Consider the following 23025-nt stretch of genomic DNA (forward strand, 5'->3'; position numbering starts at 1 on the left):
CTCACCTAACCCAGGGAGAAGTCGGGCGCCTGCTAAGATTGTGTTACCAGCGGGCGCTGGCTTCTTCCCTTCAGTGGCAGCTGGACACGCTCCGGCTTCCGGCTCAGGCAGTGTGCACGTGCGGCGCTATGGGACAGACGTCATGACGTCTCTCCCATAGATCTGAAGAGCGGGTGGCCGGGCGGATTAGGGATACAATTGGGTGACCACGCTTTCTTTTTGAGACCACACCCCTTTTTTGTGGCGCACGCAATCCCTTTATTTCATGGTCGTCGTGGAGGGGGGGGTGAGTTCCACCACCTCTCTAGGACCACTTTAAGCACTGATGTATCCTAATACACCACACCATCCTCATTGCAGATGCCACCTCCTTTGTATAGATTCAGGCCCAGACACAGAATATACAGTTTTCAACTACAGTGTAAGGTGGGATTGCAGCATCCTTTACACACTCATCTATACACTTAGATCCTGTCCAGTCCAAGAAATACTAGGTCCTGAACCAATAATCCTGAGAATGCAGCCTACCAACTTATAAGGGGATCAGTATGAAATGCCGACAGACGGGATCCCAGCGGTTATGATTCCAACAGCAGTATCCCATCTGTCATGATCCCAATAGCGGGATCTTGTCCGCCGTAATGCCGGCAGCACGGTGAGCTCTAGAATGCCCCTTATGGGTTCGCTGTGCTAACCACGCTGCGGGCACGGTGGCTCACTGCACATGCAACAGGTTCTATTCTCCCTCTATGGGTGTCGTGGACGGTATTCCAGCGGTGGCATGTCACCGCTAGTCAAGATTTCGGCATTGTGAGTGCCGGGATCCTGACTAGCGGTATTTTAACCGCCTCCCCTTATAGGGACTAGCAATTTTGTAAAGTTATGTTCTTTCATAAGATAAGAAATGTTTGGAGACACAAAATGGTTTCATCCACTGTAAGTGGGCAGTCGGTTTACTTTAAATGTGACACAGGTTTCAAATCTACTTCCAAAAGACCTAGGGCCTGATTCAGATTTGGACACAATGCTAATGTTTATGCAACTGAGCAATTATTGGTAGTCTGTGCACGTGCCGCGATCACACTACACATGCACAAAGGTACTTTTGTGATGCCACTCGCAACCAGGAATGAAAATAGAGTGCTATGATTGTTGAAGGAGGGGGCTCCAAACCGGTTACTTGCCTAGGGCCCCATGAAGTCTAAATCCGGCTCTGGGCATACTGGAGGTATCTCAGTAGAAAGACGCCTCCTGCATGTAGTTGTGATCCCAGTACTGTGGCCGACGTCGCAACCTGGGATACAACTTTGCAACAATTAATCGTGATGTTCCCCACAGACAATATGCTGAGTACGCCTGAGCTTGCACGGCTGGCAGATGGAAGCGGGGGCTGTGAGGCCAAGAAGTCTGCATGGTGACACGCAGACCCTGGACTCTCCCCCCCCCAGAAAATGGGAATGACATGCCCCCATTTTCTGGAATAAAGCCCTCCCTCTGCACTCTGCCCACCCCCTCAATGCTGGTGGTTGTCAGTCAAGCAGCAGTAGAGGGGAACTACAGGTGACAAAGCAAGGCTTGTTCTGCGCATGCGCAGAACGATCCTACTGCAGCAGCAGATTCACGATAATCGTGAATCTGCGTGGTACACAGTACATGTGTCACTCTCTGAATCGGGCTAAAAATTCCACCAGCTCTTCCAATAATCTGACAGTGCAAACCTTTGTACACCTTAAGATGTGATTGTTTTGGACTGAAAACCTATACACTTTCCCATCAAATACTTTGCAAAAGATGGAACAGCATCACCAAACAATGTATACACTGCATTTTTGTATTTATTTTCTTACAATTTGTCAGCAAGCCTTGGAATATATATCGCCGGTTGTTGTAAATGTATTGTTTAATTATCTATTTCAGGTAATAATAGAAGAGAGTGAAATGGGTAAAGCAATTATTACAGATGCTTCTTTTTCAGGTCTTAGAAGTAAACTCAGGCTTTCCAGCTTTTGAGAGCCACTCACTTTGAATGCATGACATTAAAAAAATGAAATGCCACATATTTTCAGCAACGCTATTTAAAGAGAAATAATGCTCTGGCAGCTGGCTTCACTCAACAAAGTAGCATTTTCTTGTATGTGCTTTATAGTGTTTTGAGCTGGATTGAAGACAATTATTTGTCTGAGACACAAATAAACATACTTACAAAACATTTTCCAAACCTTTTGTTTAGTTCTTCTGTTTAGTTTATAAAAATGGAAAAACCACGGGTTTCAGAAATAGTAATTCCTTAATGTAAATGGCACAATTAATTCACTCTGCCATTATAAATGTTATTTAAAAGGTAAACAATGAGAAAATCAAATGGTGGATAAAGTAAACCAGCATTCATGGACATTATTACTGTATTTTATTCATTAACAGGATCTCCACTTAAGTAAGTTTGAACTGTTTGGTTGCATTAAGACCACTTAATGCATAATTGACAGATGTTTTGGTCATGAAATGCTCTCTCCTAAGCAGTGAGTGAAGGATGCCACATTAATGGTATATACATTTTAAACATATTAACAACTATAAAGCTTTCCTAATTATGTTAAACTTTACTATACTGTACCAATAGTATAATTAGTCATTTATGGCATAAAACATGGCAATTACTAATGTTTAATTCCTATATTGTTTTTAAATCATTTTCAGTGTATCTATACTCACATATGAATTAGCATGGCAGGGTTGTATTGATTGGTAGATGAGCAAACAATTGTACAGTATATAAAGATATGATGATGAGGATGATTCAGACTAATTTGTCCGTTCTCTGCAGATCTGTATAAATGACGACATTTCTTTCTGCAGGCAGGATGGCTAAAATGGACTGCTGGGGGAGGGAGGGGGTGCGTGTTGCCAATAATGGCAATGCAACTTCTGCCATCAAAGACTCATGCAGAAGAACCCCAGGTCTTTATATTAAGTTCTTCTAAAATGTGTTAATTATTTTCTACATGTATCAGTTGGTGAGGATGTTCTAACTGGCATTTGAGGCATATAGCGGTCGCTTACATTGTGGAGGGATATGCCCTGTTGTATATGCCTATCTGATTCATTTTTATAGTGTTATATGAAGCTTAAATAAAAGCAGTTAACTCCATTACTGAAAATGCTCTTTATTTTTGCTTTTGATTTTACATCCAAATAAGGGTTTATACTGTACATTAGTACAGTTGTTAACAAATGCGGTCCTCAAGGCATCCCAACAGTCCAGCTTTTAGAGATATCCCTGCTTGTGCAAAGATGGTATAATCAAACTGACTGAGGTACCAATTAAGTGACCAGTGCCTAAGCATGGATATACTTAAAACCTGGACTGTTCGGGCGCCTTGAGGACCGCTTTTGGGAACCACTACATTAGTACAAACCTCTCTGTTCGTTAGTGTAGGAAGCAGCTCCCCTCTTTATTGCCTGTGACTTGGTTCTAGCTACCTGAGTAGCAGGTGTTACTGAGAAAGGAAGCTGAGAAGATCAGGACACCAACCTCAGCTCCCTGTGTAGATTCCACCCCTGCTGTTTGGTACCTTGCTCCTCTCAGAAATCCTCTCTTTGCACTGCACTCAGAGTAGAATAGAGTGGTGTCTATGGCCAACAGAGACCTTGATCATGTTACAACAAGGCGTGTGAATGCTCTACACATTATCTGGCACTCCAGAATGCCATGCACATTATCCTTACTACTTTGGAAGCCCCATTAAGATCTTTACTACAGGGCTAACAAATTTATTGTTACACCCTTGCACTGAAACACACATCATTACATTACCAGCTAACATGTTGAGCTTGTTTAACCTTGCCAGAGCTTGTTGGCAGACGAGCAGTCATAGTGACAGGCCGACACAAAGAAACATAATACCGTCAAAGCTGTCATGTCTCACAAGTATTTTCTGGAGTTTCACACATCTGAACTATAATTCCTGGTTTCACACATTTTATCTCATACTGTAATTTCACAGTTTTCATAATTCTGGATGACAGAGGTCACATGTTATCCACCCACTGTCATTTTGACTGTGTCAAGAATTTGTCATACCCACTAGATTGTTCCTGGCATTCTAAGATACATTGTACCTATACAATTATTATCTGCATCTCATCTGAGATCTGGACACTGCGTTGTACAGCCACCAAAGATCTGATGTCTGTATTTGTATAGCTAACAGAGATTTGGAAGTATCCAGAATAGTGTTGGAATTATACAGTGGTCACTAGTTTACCCTGTGTTGTTACTAGAATGTCCTCTGTACAGTACTGTATATTGGTCAAAATGTTCCCTCTGTGGTCAAATGAATGTAGCTCCCACTTGCTTGTCAAAGGGAAGAAGTGGAGAAAATTACAAGAATACAAAAATCAGATATACAAAAGTTATATATTGTCTGGTTCTGGTATGTATAGTCTGGTTCTTCAAGTACAGCCACTTTATAAGCAAAGTTACAGTATGATGAATGCACTTATGTTCTCTTCTCCAACAAGATATGCACCATATAAGGGGCAGCATTCCTCAAATAAATCACGCTAAAGGCCTAATTCTGAGTCAGGAATTGCATGAAGCGGCAGAAGCTAGATTTAGGTGTCCATTAAGCCTTGGAGATCGATAAAGTGGAGTGAGATAAAGTACCAGCCTGTAATACGGCAGTTAGACACTGATTGGCCAGTACTTTACCTCTGTCTACTTTATCTCCATCCAAGGCTTAGTAAACTGACCCTATCTCGGTCCACTTTATCTCACTCCAAGGCTTAGGGTGGGTACACACCTGAACAATGTCGACATGATATGTAGTTTCCGGCCAAATCTATACGACATATCAGCTTGATCGTACAGTGTGTACGGCCAACCAAAAGACTATTGTGTCGATGCTATATTGCCGAATGCAGCAATGATGCTATGTTGCTGAATGGCACTGTACATCGCATTGTCGTCCCCTGCACCATGTAGATGTGCACGCACTGTATGATGCCTGTCTGATTGGCCGGGAACATATCGCTCTCATGTGTACCTGGCCTTAGTACATAGACCCCTTACTACCAGACGCTAATGCAAGATTGTGAGCATCTTCAAGAAGGAAGCCATGCTGTTCACTGATGTATTCCCAACCACTGCAGCTGTCATTAGTAATGGCACTGGCAACAGCCCCATGCTAAATGCAAGGGATCTGTCATAGCCTTATCTGAAATCATAGGCTGTATGGCACTGTGGAATGGGTAGGTGGTAAGAGTAAGGTGAGACTGAGGCTTCTGATAACTATAATTTTGGACTCAGCTGAATAAATTTAAGAGTCACAATCTAAAGTGAGCGTAACATGAAGTACATCTAAGATGACCTAAGAGATCGAACAAGGTGTGATTCCAGTTTCCAATGTTCCATTCCTAAAAATTAACTTTCACACGGTAAAAATTTAATTAAAAAAAATACTAATATACTCCTAGGTTCACTTCTGCATTAGGAAAGCAGATTCCTGGCATTCAACAGTTATTCCAAGTAAAGTGTTTTGAAATTCTGCAGTTGATTATAAGTTATAAAATGCCATTTAAAGCAAATTAAATAGTATTTTTTTTTACTATAGCAATTGTTTATTACAGCCACATATATTTATTTAAAACAAACCTCCTTCTACATGGAGACATATTTCATTGTACAATCTATAATTTCACACACCTTTGTTGTCAGAGAACTTTGCAGTGAAAGAATTCTCTTTACAAGAAAAATAATGTATAAAGTGCATGTTTTGTGTCTGTGGAGGTGTGTGGAAGAAATAGCACAGTGGGTTTTTTCACTGACATTTCTGCTTTCTTTCTAGGTGCTCTTGTCAGGATTGATTGGTGTTGTCGCTTGGAAACGGCCCCTCTCACTTGTGGTAAGTAACAGCCTAATTATGTCAGGCAGAGCTTTTTCTATTTACTTGGACATTTGGACAGCAAGCAAATAGCTGTCAAATGCAAAAACATTGCTGGTATTTATTTATTTTTTCTCAAATCTCTTTTTGATTTGGAATCAACTGTGAAATTACATTACATCAAGACACTGTATATCCGTTTACATCTCTCCCAGGATTTGGGAGGTCAGGAGCGGGACTGTACAAAAAAGGAGGCTTGGCACAGGGCTGTAACTTAGGATGCTTTTGATAGAGATCTACTTCCCAGTGCTGATGACCTCATCCCCAGGTGTGGTGTCATGATACCACATGTTTAGGGGGTGGCATTGCAGTATGGAGGCATGGCCAAACAACACACAGTTTTTTTTATCATGCTGGGGACATGCTATGCAGAGCAGCTTATGAGAGAGAGTTTCCTCCCAACCTTCTCCCTACAGCAGCCTGTGGGTAGGACAACAGGACAATGCCCAAAAAGTAGGACTTTCCAGCCAAAATCAAGATGGTTGTAAGGTTGGGCATATACTGGTGCTCTAAGTGGGCCGGTCATATGATAATGTGATATGTTTTCCCCCCACTTCCTCTGAAGGTCACATGATCTGCAAGCAAGCTTTATGCTTGCAGTGCATGTGACCATATGGTTAACAGCAAATGCTCCCTCGTGGTGATCTGTGTGCTGGAGAGCAGTGGCCGTGTTCTTGAAGTACAGATATTTTTGTGCTATAGTATGTCACTGAAACTAACTGTACATGCAGTGCGATCTGAAAGTTCAGCTAGCTAGAAGAAATTATATGCAATTCCTATATCTGCACCCAGAACTTTAGGGGCCCCATTGCAACATATTGAAGGGACCTCTGTCCCAATGAGTTCTCTCCACAGCAGTTACTCATTTTATGCCCCATAATAGTTTTCCAGTTCATTTTCTGAAACATAGTATTACCCTAGTTATTTATTTCTTATTTATTACCAGTTACAGGTTGAGTATCCCATATCCAAATATTCCGAAATACGGAATATTCCGAAATACGGACTCTTTTGAGTGAGAGTGAGATAGTGAAACCTTTATGTTTTGATCGCTCAATGTACACAAACTTTGTTTAATACACAAAGTTATTAAATATATTGTATTAAATGACCTTCAGGCTGTGTGTATAAGGTGTATATGAAACATAAATGAATTGTGTGAATGTACACACACTTACTTTAATGCACAAAGTTATAAAAAATATTGGCTAAAATGACCTTCAGGCTGTGTGTATAAGGTGTATATGTAACATAAATGCATTCTGTGCTTAGATTTAGGTCCCATCACCATGATATCTCATTATGGTATGCAATTATTCCAAAATACGGAAAAATCCCATATCCAAAATACCTCTGGTCCCAAGCATTTTGGATAAGGGAGACTCAACCTGTATTTATATAGCGCACACATATTCCACAGTGCTTTTACAGAGAATATTTGGCCATTAACATCAGTCCCTGCCCCAGTGGAGCTTACAATCTATATTCCTTACCACATATATACGCACACACATTCACACTAGGGTTAATTTAGTTAGAAGCCAATTAACCTACCAGTATATTTTTTGGATTGTGGGAGGAAACCGGAGTACCCGGAAGAAGCCCAGGGAGAATATACACACTCCATACAGTTAGGGCCATGGTGGGAATTGAACCTATGACCTCAGTGCTGTGAGGCAGTAATGCTAACCATTACACCGTCCATGATGCCCCAAGTTAATATTATGCAATATGTGCATGTTCTGGATATATAGATCAACATACCAGAGCCGTTACTACGTGTGTGCCAGGTGTGCCTGGCACAAAGCGCAGTCGCCCTGGGGGCGCAACTGCCCGCATTCCCTAAAGTCATCAGCGGCATTGTAATGAGCCAAACTGACTCATTACAAGCCGCCTGTGTGCGTGTGCTGCCACTGGAGAGGAGCAGATCCGGGGGCAGGGGAGGAGGAGAAGGAGGTGGGAGGTCGACTCGGGAGCCACAGCAGCGCTATGTAATTGGCGGCAGCGCCACTGCAGCTGTCCCTCTCCTTCCACATAGGCTGGCCGCCGCTGCTGTGAATGCTGGGATGCACTTCCCTCATCCCAGCATTCACAGCGGCGACGGCCAGCCAATGCGGAAGGAGAGGGACAGCTGCAGCGCCGCCGCTACCAATTACAGTGCTCTGCTGCAGCTCCTGAGTCCCCCTCCCTCCTCCTCCTTCTCCCCTGCATCCAGAGCTGCCAGTACCAAAGAGCCTGACTGCCTAAGCCAGCGGAGAGATGGTAAGTATCATCTATCTATCTATCTATCTATCTATCTATCATCTATCTATCTATCTAACCTGTCTACCTAATGTGTAAAAGGGGGACTGTCTGCCGTAATGTTTAAAAAGAGGACGCTGGCTGCCGTAATGTGTAAAAAGGGGACGCTGTCTGCTGTAATGTCTAAAAAGGGGACGCTGTCTGCCGTAATGTGTAAAAAGGGGGATGCTGTCTGCCGTAATGTGTAATAAAGTGACGCTGTCTGCCGTAATGTGTAAAAAGGGGATGCTGTCTGCCATAATGTGTAAAAAGGGGGACTGTCTGCCATATTGTGTAAAAGGGGGACTCTGTCTGCCGTAATGTGTAAAAGGGGGACTCTGCCGTAATGTGTAAAAGGGGGACTCTGTCTGCTGTAATGTGTAAAAAGGGGACTCTGTCTGCCATAATGTGTCAAAAGGGGACACTGTCTGCAGTACTGTGTAAAAAGGGGAATCTGTCCGCCGTAATGTGTAAAAGGGACTCTACAAGGTGTAGTGGCACTACTGTGTGGCGTAATTTGCATAATGGAAACTACTGTGCACCGTAATATGAATTGGTATTATTTTGTGGCCACACCCCTTCCCATGAAGCCACACCCCTATATTTTTTCCACGTGTCTGCGGCTCGCGCTACCATTGTATTGCATGAGGGTGCGGGGGGGCGATGCCGTTTTTTGCACACAGCGCTAAAATGTCTAGCTACGCACTGCAACATACATTCAAAGAGGACAGATACATTGGGGTAGTCATTGCTCAATGCTACAGTATCTGTTATTTCCAAGTTTAATACGGAAGAGTCACTGGCGTTTCTATAATGTGTGCAGTGTGTGCGGTGCACACGGGTCCCTGAGTCCAGAGAGGGCCCCCACCGCACACGCTGCACCCATTTTCTAAATACTCACCCCTCCGGAGTCCCGCGGCGATGTCCACGGCGGTATTAAAACTCTGTGAAAATGGCCCAGCGGCCATTTTCACGTAGTTCTGCGCATGCACAGTAGAGAAATCTCAGGGAAAATGGCCATTGCACCATTTTCCCGGAGATCTGCTCATGCGCAGTAGAGTCTGAGCGCTCTAGTGCTCAGACTCTCAGCGCTGCCGGCAGAGAGGAGGGGGCCCGATCGGAGGAGGCTGCACCCGGGCCTCCTCCTCTCTTAAAGCGCCCCTGGGAAGAGTGTCTCCATTTACTACAGTGTGTCTACTGCATTTATTAATGTCAAACCAAGAAAGGGTGCATTATGGGACAGGTGTATCATAGAATTAGTCATACCACTCCTAATTTGACATTGAGTTTATATTAGATCAGTTATTTGTTCTGCTCTGACTCTCCAGTGACTGGGACTGTGGAGAAAACAGGGACTTTTCATCCACAGATAATCTACACTGTATTTGCTACTTACTGTATCAAGGACAATAGGATACACTAGAGTAGATAAAAAGTCATATATATATATACAGGTTGAGTATCCCATATCCAAAATGCTTGGGACCAGAAGTATTTTGGATATTGGATTTTTCTTTATTTTGGAATAATTGCATACCATAATGAGATAACATGGCGATGGGACCCAAATCTAAGCACAGACTGCATTTATATACCATATACACCTTATACACACTGTCTGAGGGTCATTTTCTCTAATATTTTTAATAACTTTGTGTATTAAACAAAGTGTGTGTACATTGAGCCATTAGAAAACAAAGGTTTCACTATCTCAGTCTCACTCAAAAAATTCTGTATTTCGGAATATGTCGATATTGGATACTCAACCTGTATTCAGTAATAATAGTGTGATACCCTGCTAATTCTATTGTGTGGGTAATGGATTGTATAATGCATAGTTATAGCATTATTAAATGTGTTGTACGTAGGTATAAATAAGAAAAGTCAAAAGTTCATATATACGTATAGACAAATGTCCTCACGGAGGAATATTAGAATAGTTCTGTAGTAGCTCTCATTGAGAGAAGTTTTGTTAAGCAATATCCCCCTCACTGAGGGGAGTTGGAAATGTCAACCTGTATGCTGACATGAGATGATTGATGTGTAAGCCAGCTCGGGCAAAACGCGTCTGTTGGGACTGATCTGGGCACCCAAATGGAATGTATAAATAAGGGAACCCAGAGAAAATTATTGGGTGCAGCGGCAGGGACGTTGGAAGGGAGAGAGACTGCACTCTCTCTCCGGGTGGTGTGACCATCTGATAGATCCGTCAGAAAAGGCCTTACCTTGTTGTGAGCAGCTCCGGTACACATCACAGAGACAGCAGCACAGAGGGGAGCCAGATCCTGGTGAAACACTGAGGCAGAGAGCGGTGTGACCGCAGTGGGCAGCGGCCTTCAACCTTCGGTACTGCCCCTGAGTTAGAGAGAGAAGGCGTGATGCTGCTAGAAATTACCGGAGAGGTGGCCCGGAGTGGTGAGTGACAGCGGGAGGAGGGGCTGACCGGAGTTCCCATTACTAAGAGCGGGCGGCACTAACCCAGCTAAGCCAGCCCAGAAGGGGTGACAGAGGTCCGTATAAGGTACATCTTATTGAACCACTGCAGCAGTCTAGCTGAGAGAGGGGTAGTGGCTCAACCTAGCTTCATAATATAACCACTAGTGCTAGCGCTACAGGACCACCGTGAATCCATCGCTATCATTAATGTCTGTGTTTTAAAACTTTTAATGACTTTATATACCCCCTAGCTTTGAACTCTTGCTATACCAGGAAACCACAGGCTTAATGGCTGCTTAGTCTATGTGAGAGTCAGTCAGGGTGTGAAGGCTCGCCATAGTGACTGCTGAACTTATAAAATCCGGTGCCCGCATAGTTACCCACATATAGCCGTAGATATGACCATTACCAGGAAAGCCCGCAGTGTCTAAGCCTCAGCTAATGTTTCCATAATCTTCATGTACCTCTATTGGAAGTAACGATCCTCACTGTCCCCACGGTCAGCTAGGATTCTACTAATTGCATCACTGCCAGCTAGGAATCTACTAATTGCATATCCTTCCTGCTAGGAAATTACTAATTGCATATCCTCCCTTTCGCGCTAACAGAAGGCAGATAGAAATAGAACAGGGTTACAAATTTGCTACATTGTTACAATTGGAAAATACTGTTACTGTTCCAGAAATACTGCAGAGAGGCAGAGATTTGGGATCACAGCCAATTGTTACTGTTTAAAACTCCTAGAGACTAATAACTGAGGTAAGAGTAGGAGGACACAGCAATCCCATAGTTAGGATTTACTCCCGCTTTACTGGTACCACAGCGCCTTTCTTCTATGTGCACCAACGAGGTAGTAAGAGTACTCGGACTGTAATGTGGACACTGTAGGGAAAACTTCTTTCTCTACAGTACAGTTAGTAACGTAGTAAAAGTATTCTAATGACATTGTTGCATGTTAAACTGTTTTCAAGCAGTATAGAGTATGTTATTGCACTAACCTGCCTCGTTTAGGTTACTCTATTGAATGCTGGTAAAGAAATGAGACAAAGTTGTTCCAGTAAAATAAAACTTTTATTTGGGTTACAATACAAATTGATTGGGTTCTGTTTTGGTAACTCTGTTTAACTGTGTACGTGATACACCAGTCTTTAAGAAAGAGTGAGTATTACTTGAAGGGGAGACAGATAGCATACACACTGTGCCTTGCTGGAATGTGTATAGGAATAGTCATCCTCACCTCTCCGTGAAGACTGAAGAGTGAAGATTCTGTACAGTAAGAGTACTGAAAATCAGGTATAATTCTAAGGAACCCAATTACTTACCTGATTAACACATAGTTATACTTACCTGTAGTTCCTGATACCTACAACTTACCTGAGTGTGAACTCCATTGTTACAATAGTAGATTTAGGGGGTCATTCTGACCCGTTCACACGCTGCTGTTTTTCACAGCGGTGTAAATGGGTCAGTTCTGCGCATGCTCGGCGGCCGCAATGCACAGGCGCGTCGTTGCCCAGCGATGGCCGTCACTGGGAAACGACAAGAAGAACGAAGAAAGCGGTCGCTCTCGCGATCGCAAGAAGATTGACAGGACAAAGGCGTTCCGGGGCATCAACTGACCATTTTCTGGAAGTGGTGCGGCGAACGCAGGCGTGTCCAGGCGTTTGCAGGGCGGGTGTCTGATGTCAATTCCGGGACCTGACAGGCTGAAGACATCGCAGCGAGTAAGTAACTCCAGAGCTACTCAGAAACTGCACAAAATGTTTTTGCATAGCTCGGTTGCACAAGTGTTCGCAGCCTTGCTTTGCAAAAAAAATCCTCCCCCATAGGCGGCGTCTAGTTGATCGCACAGGCAGCAAAAGGTTGCTAAGTGCGATCAAGTCGGAATGACCCCCTTAGTGAATCTTAGGAAAGTTGCACATACAGCCATATTAATTTATTTTCATAAAGAAAGTTTTGCCAAATTAATTGTGGGATAAATTTGCAAATAAAGTCATTGGAGTCACTTGCATGGAAAAGATATAATGAATTAAGCGTGAATGAAATAATAGCTTGGCTTTTCAGAGTTGACCAGAGCTGTCTTTTAAAGTACAACAATTAGAGAGGGCACTGTTCTGCTGGATTGCACAGACTAATTGCAGTGCAGTGCTGGAGAGTGTCTTCCCCCTAAGTACAATTCATGAAATGTGAGGGTTGAGTCACCTTTGTCATTATAATAACTTACCATCATTCTCAGCACAGACTGTTTCCTCAGCACTAATAAAGCACCTTTAGGATAACCCACAGAGCTCAAAATCTTGGTATGTCTATTTTAAGCAAGGGTTAAAAATTACATTGTAAGTAAACAGAATGGCTTTCTCAACAACAGACATCATTTATAAGACTGTCATGAAATATAGTATAAACATTTTTCATTTCACATTAAGTAAACCTGCATTATATTATTTCATTCATAGGCTACATTTTTTATGCCACCACCCCAACTTATAACATATAAATAAAACCAGTTAACATATTATACTGTATCAGTATATTGGGGGTTATTCCGAGGTGATCGCTCTCTGACGATTTTCGCAGCACAGCGATCAGGTGAAAAAACAGCATTTCTGCGCATGCGTATGCCCCGCAATGTGCACGCACGATGTACGGGTACAAAGCTCTTTGTGGTTGTGCTCAGGTTCTAGCGAAGTTTTCCTTTGCACTGGCGGCCGCAAGAAGATTGATAGGAAGGGGGCGTTACTGGGTGTCAACTGACCGTTTTCAGGGAGTGTTTGCAAAAACGCAGGCGTGTCTGAAAAATCGCAGGCATGGCTGGGCGTTTGCTGGGCGGGTGTATGACGTCAAATCTGGACAGGAATAGGCTGAAGTGATCACAAGCGCTGAGTGGGTTCAGAGCTACTCAAACTGCACAAACTGTTTTTGCAGAGCTCGGCTGCACATGTGTTCGCACTTCTGCTAAGCTAAAATACACTCCCCAGTGGGCGGCGGCATAGCGGTTGCACGATTGCTAAAACTAGCTAGCGAGCGATCAACTCGGAAGGACCCCCAATATGTGATCATTAAGTTTATTATGATGGTGGAAATATATAAGAAAAAATGTGATAACAATGCAAGATCCAGGCAAGTCAAAGTCTTAGACCAATCTCTATGTGGCCTTTGCACAAACTTGAGCCCACCGATGCACAGTAGACCTAGATCAGCCTGGGGTTTGGAAACACCAGCAGTTAACACTAGTATACAGATGTAGTGTATTCTCAAACGTTAATGCTGCAGTCACGTCAAACATCCCCTTTTTTTCATGCCAAGTCCCGTGTGACTCTTCTAGATGCATTTTTGGGTAAAATGAATGCCTGTGCCAGCAATCACATGGGATCTGGTGGCTCACTCGCACCAAGGCTAGTTTTATGAGGACATTTCTGTAGAATGAAAGATATTTATCTTTCAGGTACTTTCTACCAGATTGTATTCTAAATACAAAATTATCTACAATATATCCATATTTTATTAACGATTTTAAAACATCTAAAGAAAATAAAATCACTTTTTAAGTGTGTCCTTTTATCAAAGTTTTCATTGAGTAGACAGTGTCAGCAGTATCTTGCGGTTCATTGGTGAATTCGCTAGTAGATTTACTGACCAGTCATAACTGCTTAGGTGCCTTACAATGAAACTCTGTGTAGGAACAGTGAATACTGAATGGGCACAAATCCCAGTTCCAAAAAAGCTTTTCCCCTGACCTTTCTGATTCCTCTTACTGACATCTGCATACAGAGATTGGTCAGCCTACTTGTCCATGGATGAAGAACCTACTTAGTAATACCGCTTTTACACAGACCTGAGAACCTGGGTCCATGCTCAGTATGAATAGGTCAACCTGGGTCGCAACCAGGGTTATTTCCAGGTCCAACCCAGGTCAGCTATAGTGTTACAGGCAAACCTTGGTTATTAATGTACCAGTCATGCCAAAAGGCTGCTGATTCGCTTGCTCATGCACACATGGGGATGACATCAACTCCAAGCATCCTGTGTGAGCGGTGATGATCCGGACCCCAGCAGTGGAAGTGGTAAGTATGTCTGAAGCCCTGGGTTGAACATGGGTGGGAGCCAGGGCTTCAGTATGAAAGAGGTATTAGTTTAGTCATCTAACCAAGTAAATACCTTAATACTCCACAGGTGACAAAAGCTCCATGTTAGGCTCAGGTGCGCATTTTATCATGACACTCCCTAATGCATACCATACGTCTCACCAGATCCCATTTTGATACACTATTCCAGACTGAAATTGGACTTTACCTTAAAATTTGGAGTACGGAGTTGTGATTTGTATATTTTTCTTGGGCAGAACAAATAACTGACCTAATATGCACTCAATGCCAAATTAGGAGTGGTGGAGGTATGACTAACTCCATGATACGCCTGTCCCATAATGCACCCTGGTGTGACATTAATAGATGCAGTAGACACACTGTAGTAAAGTGAGACGCTCTTCCACATTATACTTGGAAATAACAAATAGCATTGAGCAATGACTATCAATCCTCTTTGAATGTATGTTGATATATATACCCAGAAAGTGCACATATTGTATTTTCCTTCCGGAGAGATATCAGACACTGAAGGGAAAATGTCTCTCTCCTCCCATGTAACGATGTGACCGCTTTGTATCTCTGTCTTTAGCCAGGCTTTATGCAGCAAGTAACAAATAAAGCATTTGTATTCAGGGCACATCTATTGAATCAGCCTGTTCTTATCTCTTTCATTTTGACTGCAATTGCAATAATACACATAATGCGCTATTCTGACTGGGCTATACCTTCAATAAATATAATATATGTCTTTCTTCTGTGCAGTGGCTTCCACTTGTCTATTTAACAGCAGAGGATCAAAATAGCTTTGAAATAAAATGCTTTAGAAATGACAGTACTTTGCTTCCTCATTATGTTTACTGTGATTGTTAGCTGTATTGTCAGTCAGGAAAGAAAAACACAATATTATTGAACAAAATGGTGAGTTCTGCAAATTATGTTTACTTGGTTTAAGCTTTATATTCTTTTGTCACTGTGCTTAATATAATAGAATATTGCACTAAGCTTGCCCCATCAGTCTCTTGGACTAATTAATAAGCAGGCACTTTGTGACTTAGGGATTTCTGATGCTGATAATTGAGGGTGATTATTGATATGGATATTATAGGCAATGTTGTGTTCATTCTACCCAAAGAGTTTAAAATAGTTTTCCAATAAAGAAAACATTAACCTTATATTACTGGTACCATAAAGGTTGATCCAGTGATGTTCTTGCTTCCCTTGATGAGAGAGCCAGTCAGGACACACGGTTGGCACCTGCCAAAATCATAAAGGTGCATTCTTCACTCACATTATTGTATGCTTATAATTAGAGATGTGCGGGTCCGTATTTACCCAGATCTCAAAACAGCATTTTATTAGCTCTCAGATGTCATGTGTTTTAGATAGCCAATAAGAAAAATCAATATAAATCCAAACTTGCGTTAATTTTGATGTTAAGAACCAAGTAAATCTGAACCTGCACATCTCTACTTATAGTGCTGCTATGACAAGCTAGTCTGCTGATAACATATTTTCTACGGACTGATACAATTAGCGGTGATGTGCAGCTTTACGCATATCCACCAGTTACAGTAAGCTCAACATTCCACCTGCAAACCTATATGGGGTAAGAGGATAGTGATGTTGCTGGATATGATGTGCCATTTCTTAATTGAATTGCTCCTTTAATGTTTACCTGTTGAAAAGATTGTCATTTACATTACATTTATTTTTTTACCTGCCCTCCAGTTTTTGTTAACACATTGGATTATTTAATTTGCTTACTGGTTCTCTACTTTTCATAGAAGAGAATGACCAACTTTTACATGTTCATGTCTGGTCTTCTAGGTCAAGCTTTCTGATCACCTTCTTTATAGTATACATTACCAGCATCTGTTATCAGTCTTCAGCTCTTTCAGCCACATACTCTTTTAAGTGAGTGTTCCCTGTGTGTGATAAGTATGTGAGCAGCACCAATGTGTACTGTTGATATGGCCTAGAGAAGAAGCCAGTGGGGAAGAGAGCAAATGTGCTGTAAGAGACTTGATGTAGGAGACTTGAGTTGACCGATGTACATTTTGATGATTTCTTAAGGTTAATCTAGGGAAATGCAGTACGGATGTCAAATGAGAATAGTAGAAAAGGCACCAGACAGGAAAGTGTGGTTGGTTAGACAATCAATATCTTATTAAATACATTTACAAGAATGTCAGACCCAATATTCTTAATTTCTCTTACATAATAATGTATCCATCTTTTAATTGTTATCTATTTTATGTATCCGTATAGCCAAACCTCTCCACTGGCACACAGTGGTGTATATTTCACTCATAAAGGCATACTGTAACCTAGGCTTTTTTTTGCTTAGGGGGACATGTACTAAGCAGTGATAAAAGTGGAGAAGTGAGCCAGTGGAGAAGATGCCCATGGCAACCAATCAGCTGCTCTGTATACGTTTATAGTGTCCATATTCTAAATGTTACATCAATGCTGATTGGTTGCCATAGGCAACTTCTCCACTGGCTCATTTCTCTCTACTTTTGTCACTGCTTGGTACATGTCTAATGTTGTATGGCTTAATTATGTGTGCTGCTCTATATAGTAAGCCAGGTTTAATGATAACTTGAATTTGCTAAACTGTATTATTTTATATTAAGTCTCTTATGTCCCTTCATGATGATATAGTAGTGGGATATGTGTAAAAGTCATGAAAGGTTATGAGTGCTAGTTGTTTGGGATTGGTTGGAGAGTGTGGTAGGGAATTAAGAACTGAGAAGAAGCATAGTTAAACAGTAGTATAACATACACGTTAGATACAATTACAATAGGAAAAACATCTAAGCTTGCCAACCAAATTACAGTTGTAGGGTTAAGTATGGGTCAAGTAATGGTGATAGTGTAGGTGCATAAGGGCTATAATTTTATTATTATGCCCCTATCAGGAACTCTGATAGTCAATATAATATAACATACTGTTGGCTATAATAACCAGTGAGAATGTAGTATTTTCCATATTTTGGGTGGGGTGGGTGTTGTCTGTTGACACATAATCTATTGACCCCTACACTATGAATACTTTTGTGGATCTTCAACACCGCCAGGCAAAGCGGTTGTCATACAAAATAAAAACAGAGCTGTGTAAAATATCTCTTGTCTTTCTATGAGACATTCACTATCAATGTAGAATGACTAATGATACCTTATGGCTGTTTTCCAGTGAGCAACACTTCACAAATCACAGTATCTGAAGCTTGCAGAGGGGAAATAATAGCAAAAAAAAAAAAAGTTTGTGTGTTGAATATTATATTCTTCTGCTCAATGATCTTTGTGGTACCTCTATAAATCGTCCTTAATTTTCTAAAAATATAACTAAACTAGCTTCTTGCAACTACACTGATCTTTATATTTTAATGGACATAAATGTGTTTTACAATATATCTTCTGCTTTTTCATCTTACACTTTTCTGGAAGTGGACTTTTCTGGATATTAAGTCACTTTACTTTCTTTTTTAGATGTGGTATCGCTATAGCTCTACAATATCCAATCTACTCATATCCAACTATTATAATGAATGAGCCCCACACTGCTAGATTACTTGTGTGTTGCTCAACCTTCATAACAGTTCATATATCCTACATCTCTTTTCTAAGCATAGGAAGCTTTATTAAAAAAAACAAACACTAGCACAAATGTGTGGCGTAAAATAGCATGTTTGTACCCCCAATTCAAATTACACCACACAGTAGCACAATCTTATTCACATTACACCACATATAGTGCCCCTGATTCATATTGGACTACATAGTAGTGTACCTTATTCACATTACAACACACAGTAGTGCCCCTAATTCACGTTAGAATTATTATTATTATTATTATTATTATTATTATTATTATTTATTAACAGTTTCTTGTATAGCGCAGCATATTTTGTTGCGCTTTACAATTAGAACAACAGTAATAGAACAAAACTGGGTAAAAACAGACAGACATAGAGGTAGGAAGGCCCTGCTCGCAAGCTTACAATCTATAGGGAAATAGGCATAGAAACACAAGGATAGATGCTATCTATTGCATAATGGTCCACCAGATTGCTAGGTTCTTAATGGGTTGTATGATGATACCCCGCAATGTTGGCCAAGAGTCAGGAAGGTGTGAGAGTGAAGAAAGACAAGATATGTGATGTTATGTATACTGTACAGAGAGTATGTAATTACATAGGGAAGCACTGAAGGTTATGTGGGTGGGTCTGGAATTTGATAGGCTTGTCTGAAGAGGTGAGTTTTCAGGGAACGTTTAAAGGTTTGGAGACTAGAGGCTAGTCTTATTGTGCGTGGGAGGGCATTCCACAGAGTGGGTGAAGCTCGGATAAAGTCCTGTAATTTTGAGTGTGAACAAGTAATGCGTGTATATGAGAGACGTAGATCTTGTGCAGAGCGGAGAGGTCGGGTAGGGAGATATTTTGAGATGAGTGAAGAGATGTATGTTGGTGCAGTTTGGTTAATAGCCTTCTATGTAAGTAAAAGTATTTTATATTTAATACGGTAGAATACCGGTAACCAATGGAGGGACTGACAGAGCGGATCTGCAGATGATGAACGTCTAGCGAGGAAGATTAGCCTTGCAGCTGCATTCAAAATTGATTGTAGTGGTGAGAGCCTATGTTTGGGAAGACCGGTCAGGAGACTATTACAATTATCAATGCGGGAGATAATGAGAGCATGGATTAGAGTTTTTGCTGTGTCTTGTGTAAAATTTGGTCATATTTAGAACACACAGTAGTGCCCCTTATTCACGTTATGTCACACAGTAGTGCCCCTTGGCCATGTTAAGCTACACAGTAGTGCCTCTTAAACATATTACACTACACAGTAGAGCCTCTTATACACAATGCCCACAGTAGTGTCCCTTATATACATAATATCCACAGCAGCAGTGCCCCTTACACATAATGGCCACAGTAGTAGTTCCCCTTTTTTATAACGCTCACAGTAGTTGTACCACACATAATGCCCACAGTAGTAGTGCAACACATATTGCCCACAGTAGTAGTGACCCTTACACATAATGCCCCTAGTAGTAGTGCCACACATCTTGCCCACAGTAGTAGTGCCCCTTACACATAATGTCCACAGTAGTAGTGCCATACATAATGCCCACAGTAGTAGTGCCACACATAACACTTACAGTAGTATTGCCACACATAATGCCCACAGTAGTAGCACTACACATAATGCCCACAGTAGTAGTAGTGCCACACATAATGTCCACAGTAGTAGTAATGCCCCTTACACTTAATGCCCACAGCAGTAATGCCACACATAACGCCCACAGTAGTAGTGCTCCACATAATTCTCACAGTAGTAGTGGCCCTTACACATATGGCCACAGGAGGGGAAAGAGGGAGTAGTGTGCAGTATTTACACTGAGATCAGCTGACAGGTGCAGCGGGGAGGAGAGAGGAGGAGGGAGCCTGATAGCCACACTTCCCGCTGCCGGCGCCGCTGCTTGTCATACAGTGTAACAGGCACAGCAGCAGCCAGCAGCAACAGCAGGGTAACAGAGCGGGGAGAGCGCCTCCCTACACTGCATACCCTTGCTGAGAGGGTTGCACCGGCTCAAGTTGTAATTAAAATTCATTAAATTGGGAAGCATATAGTACTAAATGGTCCTTTTAACAACAATTGGCATTTAAATTTAGTATGAAGAGACATTCAACTTTTATGGTTTGATCTTCCACAATGCAGGTAGATGAATGGAAGAAGAGCGTTACTAAGCTCTAGTAGAGTCTTTTGCGATGCCTAATATTTTGCTGTCACTTTGCTATGATCATCATCTTTATATAATTATAATAATATATTACAGATTTGTAGCTCTTTATTTTGATTTTTTTTTTATTAAAATAAAAAATGAATCTGCAAATGTAATGCATTGATGTTATAGTGCATCTAAAGAGAGAGAGGGTATAAGCATCCCTTCTCACAGGCACACAATTTAGTATGCAGACTCTATTATGGCTGCCATGAAGAACATCCGCCAAACATATACTGTAGCTGCTGCTTGCTCATTTTTGGATAAGCTGTATTACGTTTCCTGTTTGAAGCTGCAAAAGTTCCCCTAATTGCCTCTATCACGCCCATATCTAACTGAGGGGGAGATTGTGGGTGATCCTGGATTCTCAATCATTAACATATCTTCAGTAGTAGGATTGTCTACCATCACTTTTTCCCTGTGGTGGATATTTGTTTACCTTTAATACTGTAACATTATAAGTGCATAGTCATCCAGTTATTCTCCGACTTTGGAATTACCCTTCAACAATACATTATTAAGGTGTATTCAGCTTTAAGAACTTTACTTTGAAAATATTATTCCTTCATTTATCTTCTAATACAAAGAAATCACATTGTCATAAATTTATATTTTATTTAAGGAAAATGTAATACATCCAGTTTGAACCCACCTTGACCAGCCGCACAGTGAGTAATGTAATTCTATGCTGCCATGGCTACATGTCCCGCTTCATATTCAGACAATCAGTTTCTGCCTTTTGTCTCCTGCTGCAGACAGTACAAACCCTTATCTGTTCCCTGTATAAGCTCAGCTGGGTCCATAACCATAATTTGCTTTATTTAAGGAAATCATCTTGCAAAAATCTGTGCATTGCAGACTACAGAATAGGGTAGATGATGTGTACAACAGGCAAACGAGTTTTGTTTGTAAAAAAATAAAATGTATATTTTTGAGATAAGTAAATGCTGTAACATTGTGGGAGTTATTGGTTAACTCTAATTTTATCAATTCCGTTTTGCAAACTGCATTCTTCGTCTGACATCAACTGAGCTAAATTATAAATGTCATTTTTAATTATGGGACTTATCAAAGTACAAGGGGGGAAGCAAGCAATAGATTAAGAAATAATGCAGTAAAACAGGAGACTATGAAAGGAATCCGGTTAGCAGTTAGCTCAGTGCAATCGCTAATCCCAGAGGTGACTGCTGCACTCTGTGGGGAGAGACTGCGGCTGCTGGCTGGCTGACAGGTAAGGGGAAGGGGGGGGTTTGAGCGCACATACCCGCATCCCTCCACCAAGCCCAGACCAGGTATTTAGTACACACTTCCCCCCCCCCCACCCCCACATCTCATGCCATTGGGTTTACCCTGTGGCTAATTACCTGTGCTGGGCAATTCAATTAGTGGGAATTGCCCCATGCGTTAAGACACAGAGGTGGTCTTTTCCTCGCTGGCCCAGAAGCTGTGAGAAAAAGCCCATGATAAAAGGCACCTCCTGATGTTTAATGCACAGGGAAAACAATTGATTCTGCATTTTACGCAGAATCAATGGGTTAGCGCACATTGCGGGTCATTCCGAGTTGTTCGCTCGTTGCCGATTTTCGCAACAGAGCGATTAAGGCAAAAATGCGCATGCGCATGGTACGCAGCACGCATGCGCTAAGTATTTTAGCACAGAACTTAGTAGATTTACTCACGTCCGAACGAAGAATTTCCATCGTTGAAGTGATCGGAGTGTAATTGACAGGAAGTGGGTGTTTCTGGGCGGAAACTGACCGTTTTCTGGGAGTGTGCGGAAAAATGCAGGCGTGACAGAATAAAACGCGGGAGTGTCTGGAGAAACGGGGAGTGGCTGGCCGAATGCAGGGCGTGTTTGTGACGTCAAACCAGGAACTAAACGGGCTGAGCTGATCGCAGTGTAGGAGTAAGTCTCGAGCTACTCAGAAACTGCAAAGAATTTTCTATTCGCAATTCTGCTAATCTTTCATTCGCAATTCTGCTAAACTAAGACACACTCCCAATCTGCTAGCGAGCGAACAACTCGGAATGAGGGCCATTAACCCAAGGTTTACCGCACAACAAAAAGTCAGTTTTGTTAGACTATGCAATCATTTATCATTGTTAGTGGATTTTTTCTAAACACAAGAATAAACTTTTGTGCTAGCCTGATTCTATCTGATTCTGCCATATCCTCTTGTCTCATTAAGAAAAAGTTATTCCAGGATAGAGAGCTCAACAGTTTGCAAAGGTAGATATGTACTGTAGATCACTTTGTTACATAATATTTTAATACTCAGGTCATGTTAATATACATTTAGTTCCATATATATTTGATCACTGAAACAATTTTTGTCATTTTAGCTGTTTACCAAAACATATTTAAGTTACAGTTATATAATGAATATGGTTTTAAAGTTCAGACCTATGGGGGCTATTCAGAGATGGATGCAGCTGCTGTGTTCTCATCCAGCGGCCGCATCCATAGGGTTTGCGCCAAAAAATTCAA

General features: G+C 41.6%; 1 protein-coding gene across 1 annotated transcript in view; it reads left to right on the forward strand.

Annotated features, from left to right (window-relative positions):
- The window catches only part of ENTREP2 (endosomal transmembrane epsin interactor 2), a 1280798-nt gene that overhangs the window by 324764 nt on the left and 933009 nt on the right, over positions 1-23025 (forward strand). Inside the window, exon 2 of the mRNA XM_063926232.1 lies at positions 5847-5903. Within this exon, the coding sequence (XP_063782302.1) occupies positions 5847-5903 (57 nt within the window). The remainder of the gene's footprint in view (positions 1-5846; positions 5904-23025) is intronic.

Source organism: Pseudophryne corroboree, chromosome 6 (genome assembly GCF_028390025.1).
Source record: "Pseudophryne corroboree isolate aPseCor3 chromosome 6, aPseCor3.hap2, whole genome shotgun sequence".
Taxonomy (NCBI): Eukaryota; Metazoa; Chordata; class Amphibia; order Anura; family Myobatrachidae; genus Pseudophryne; species Pseudophryne corroboree.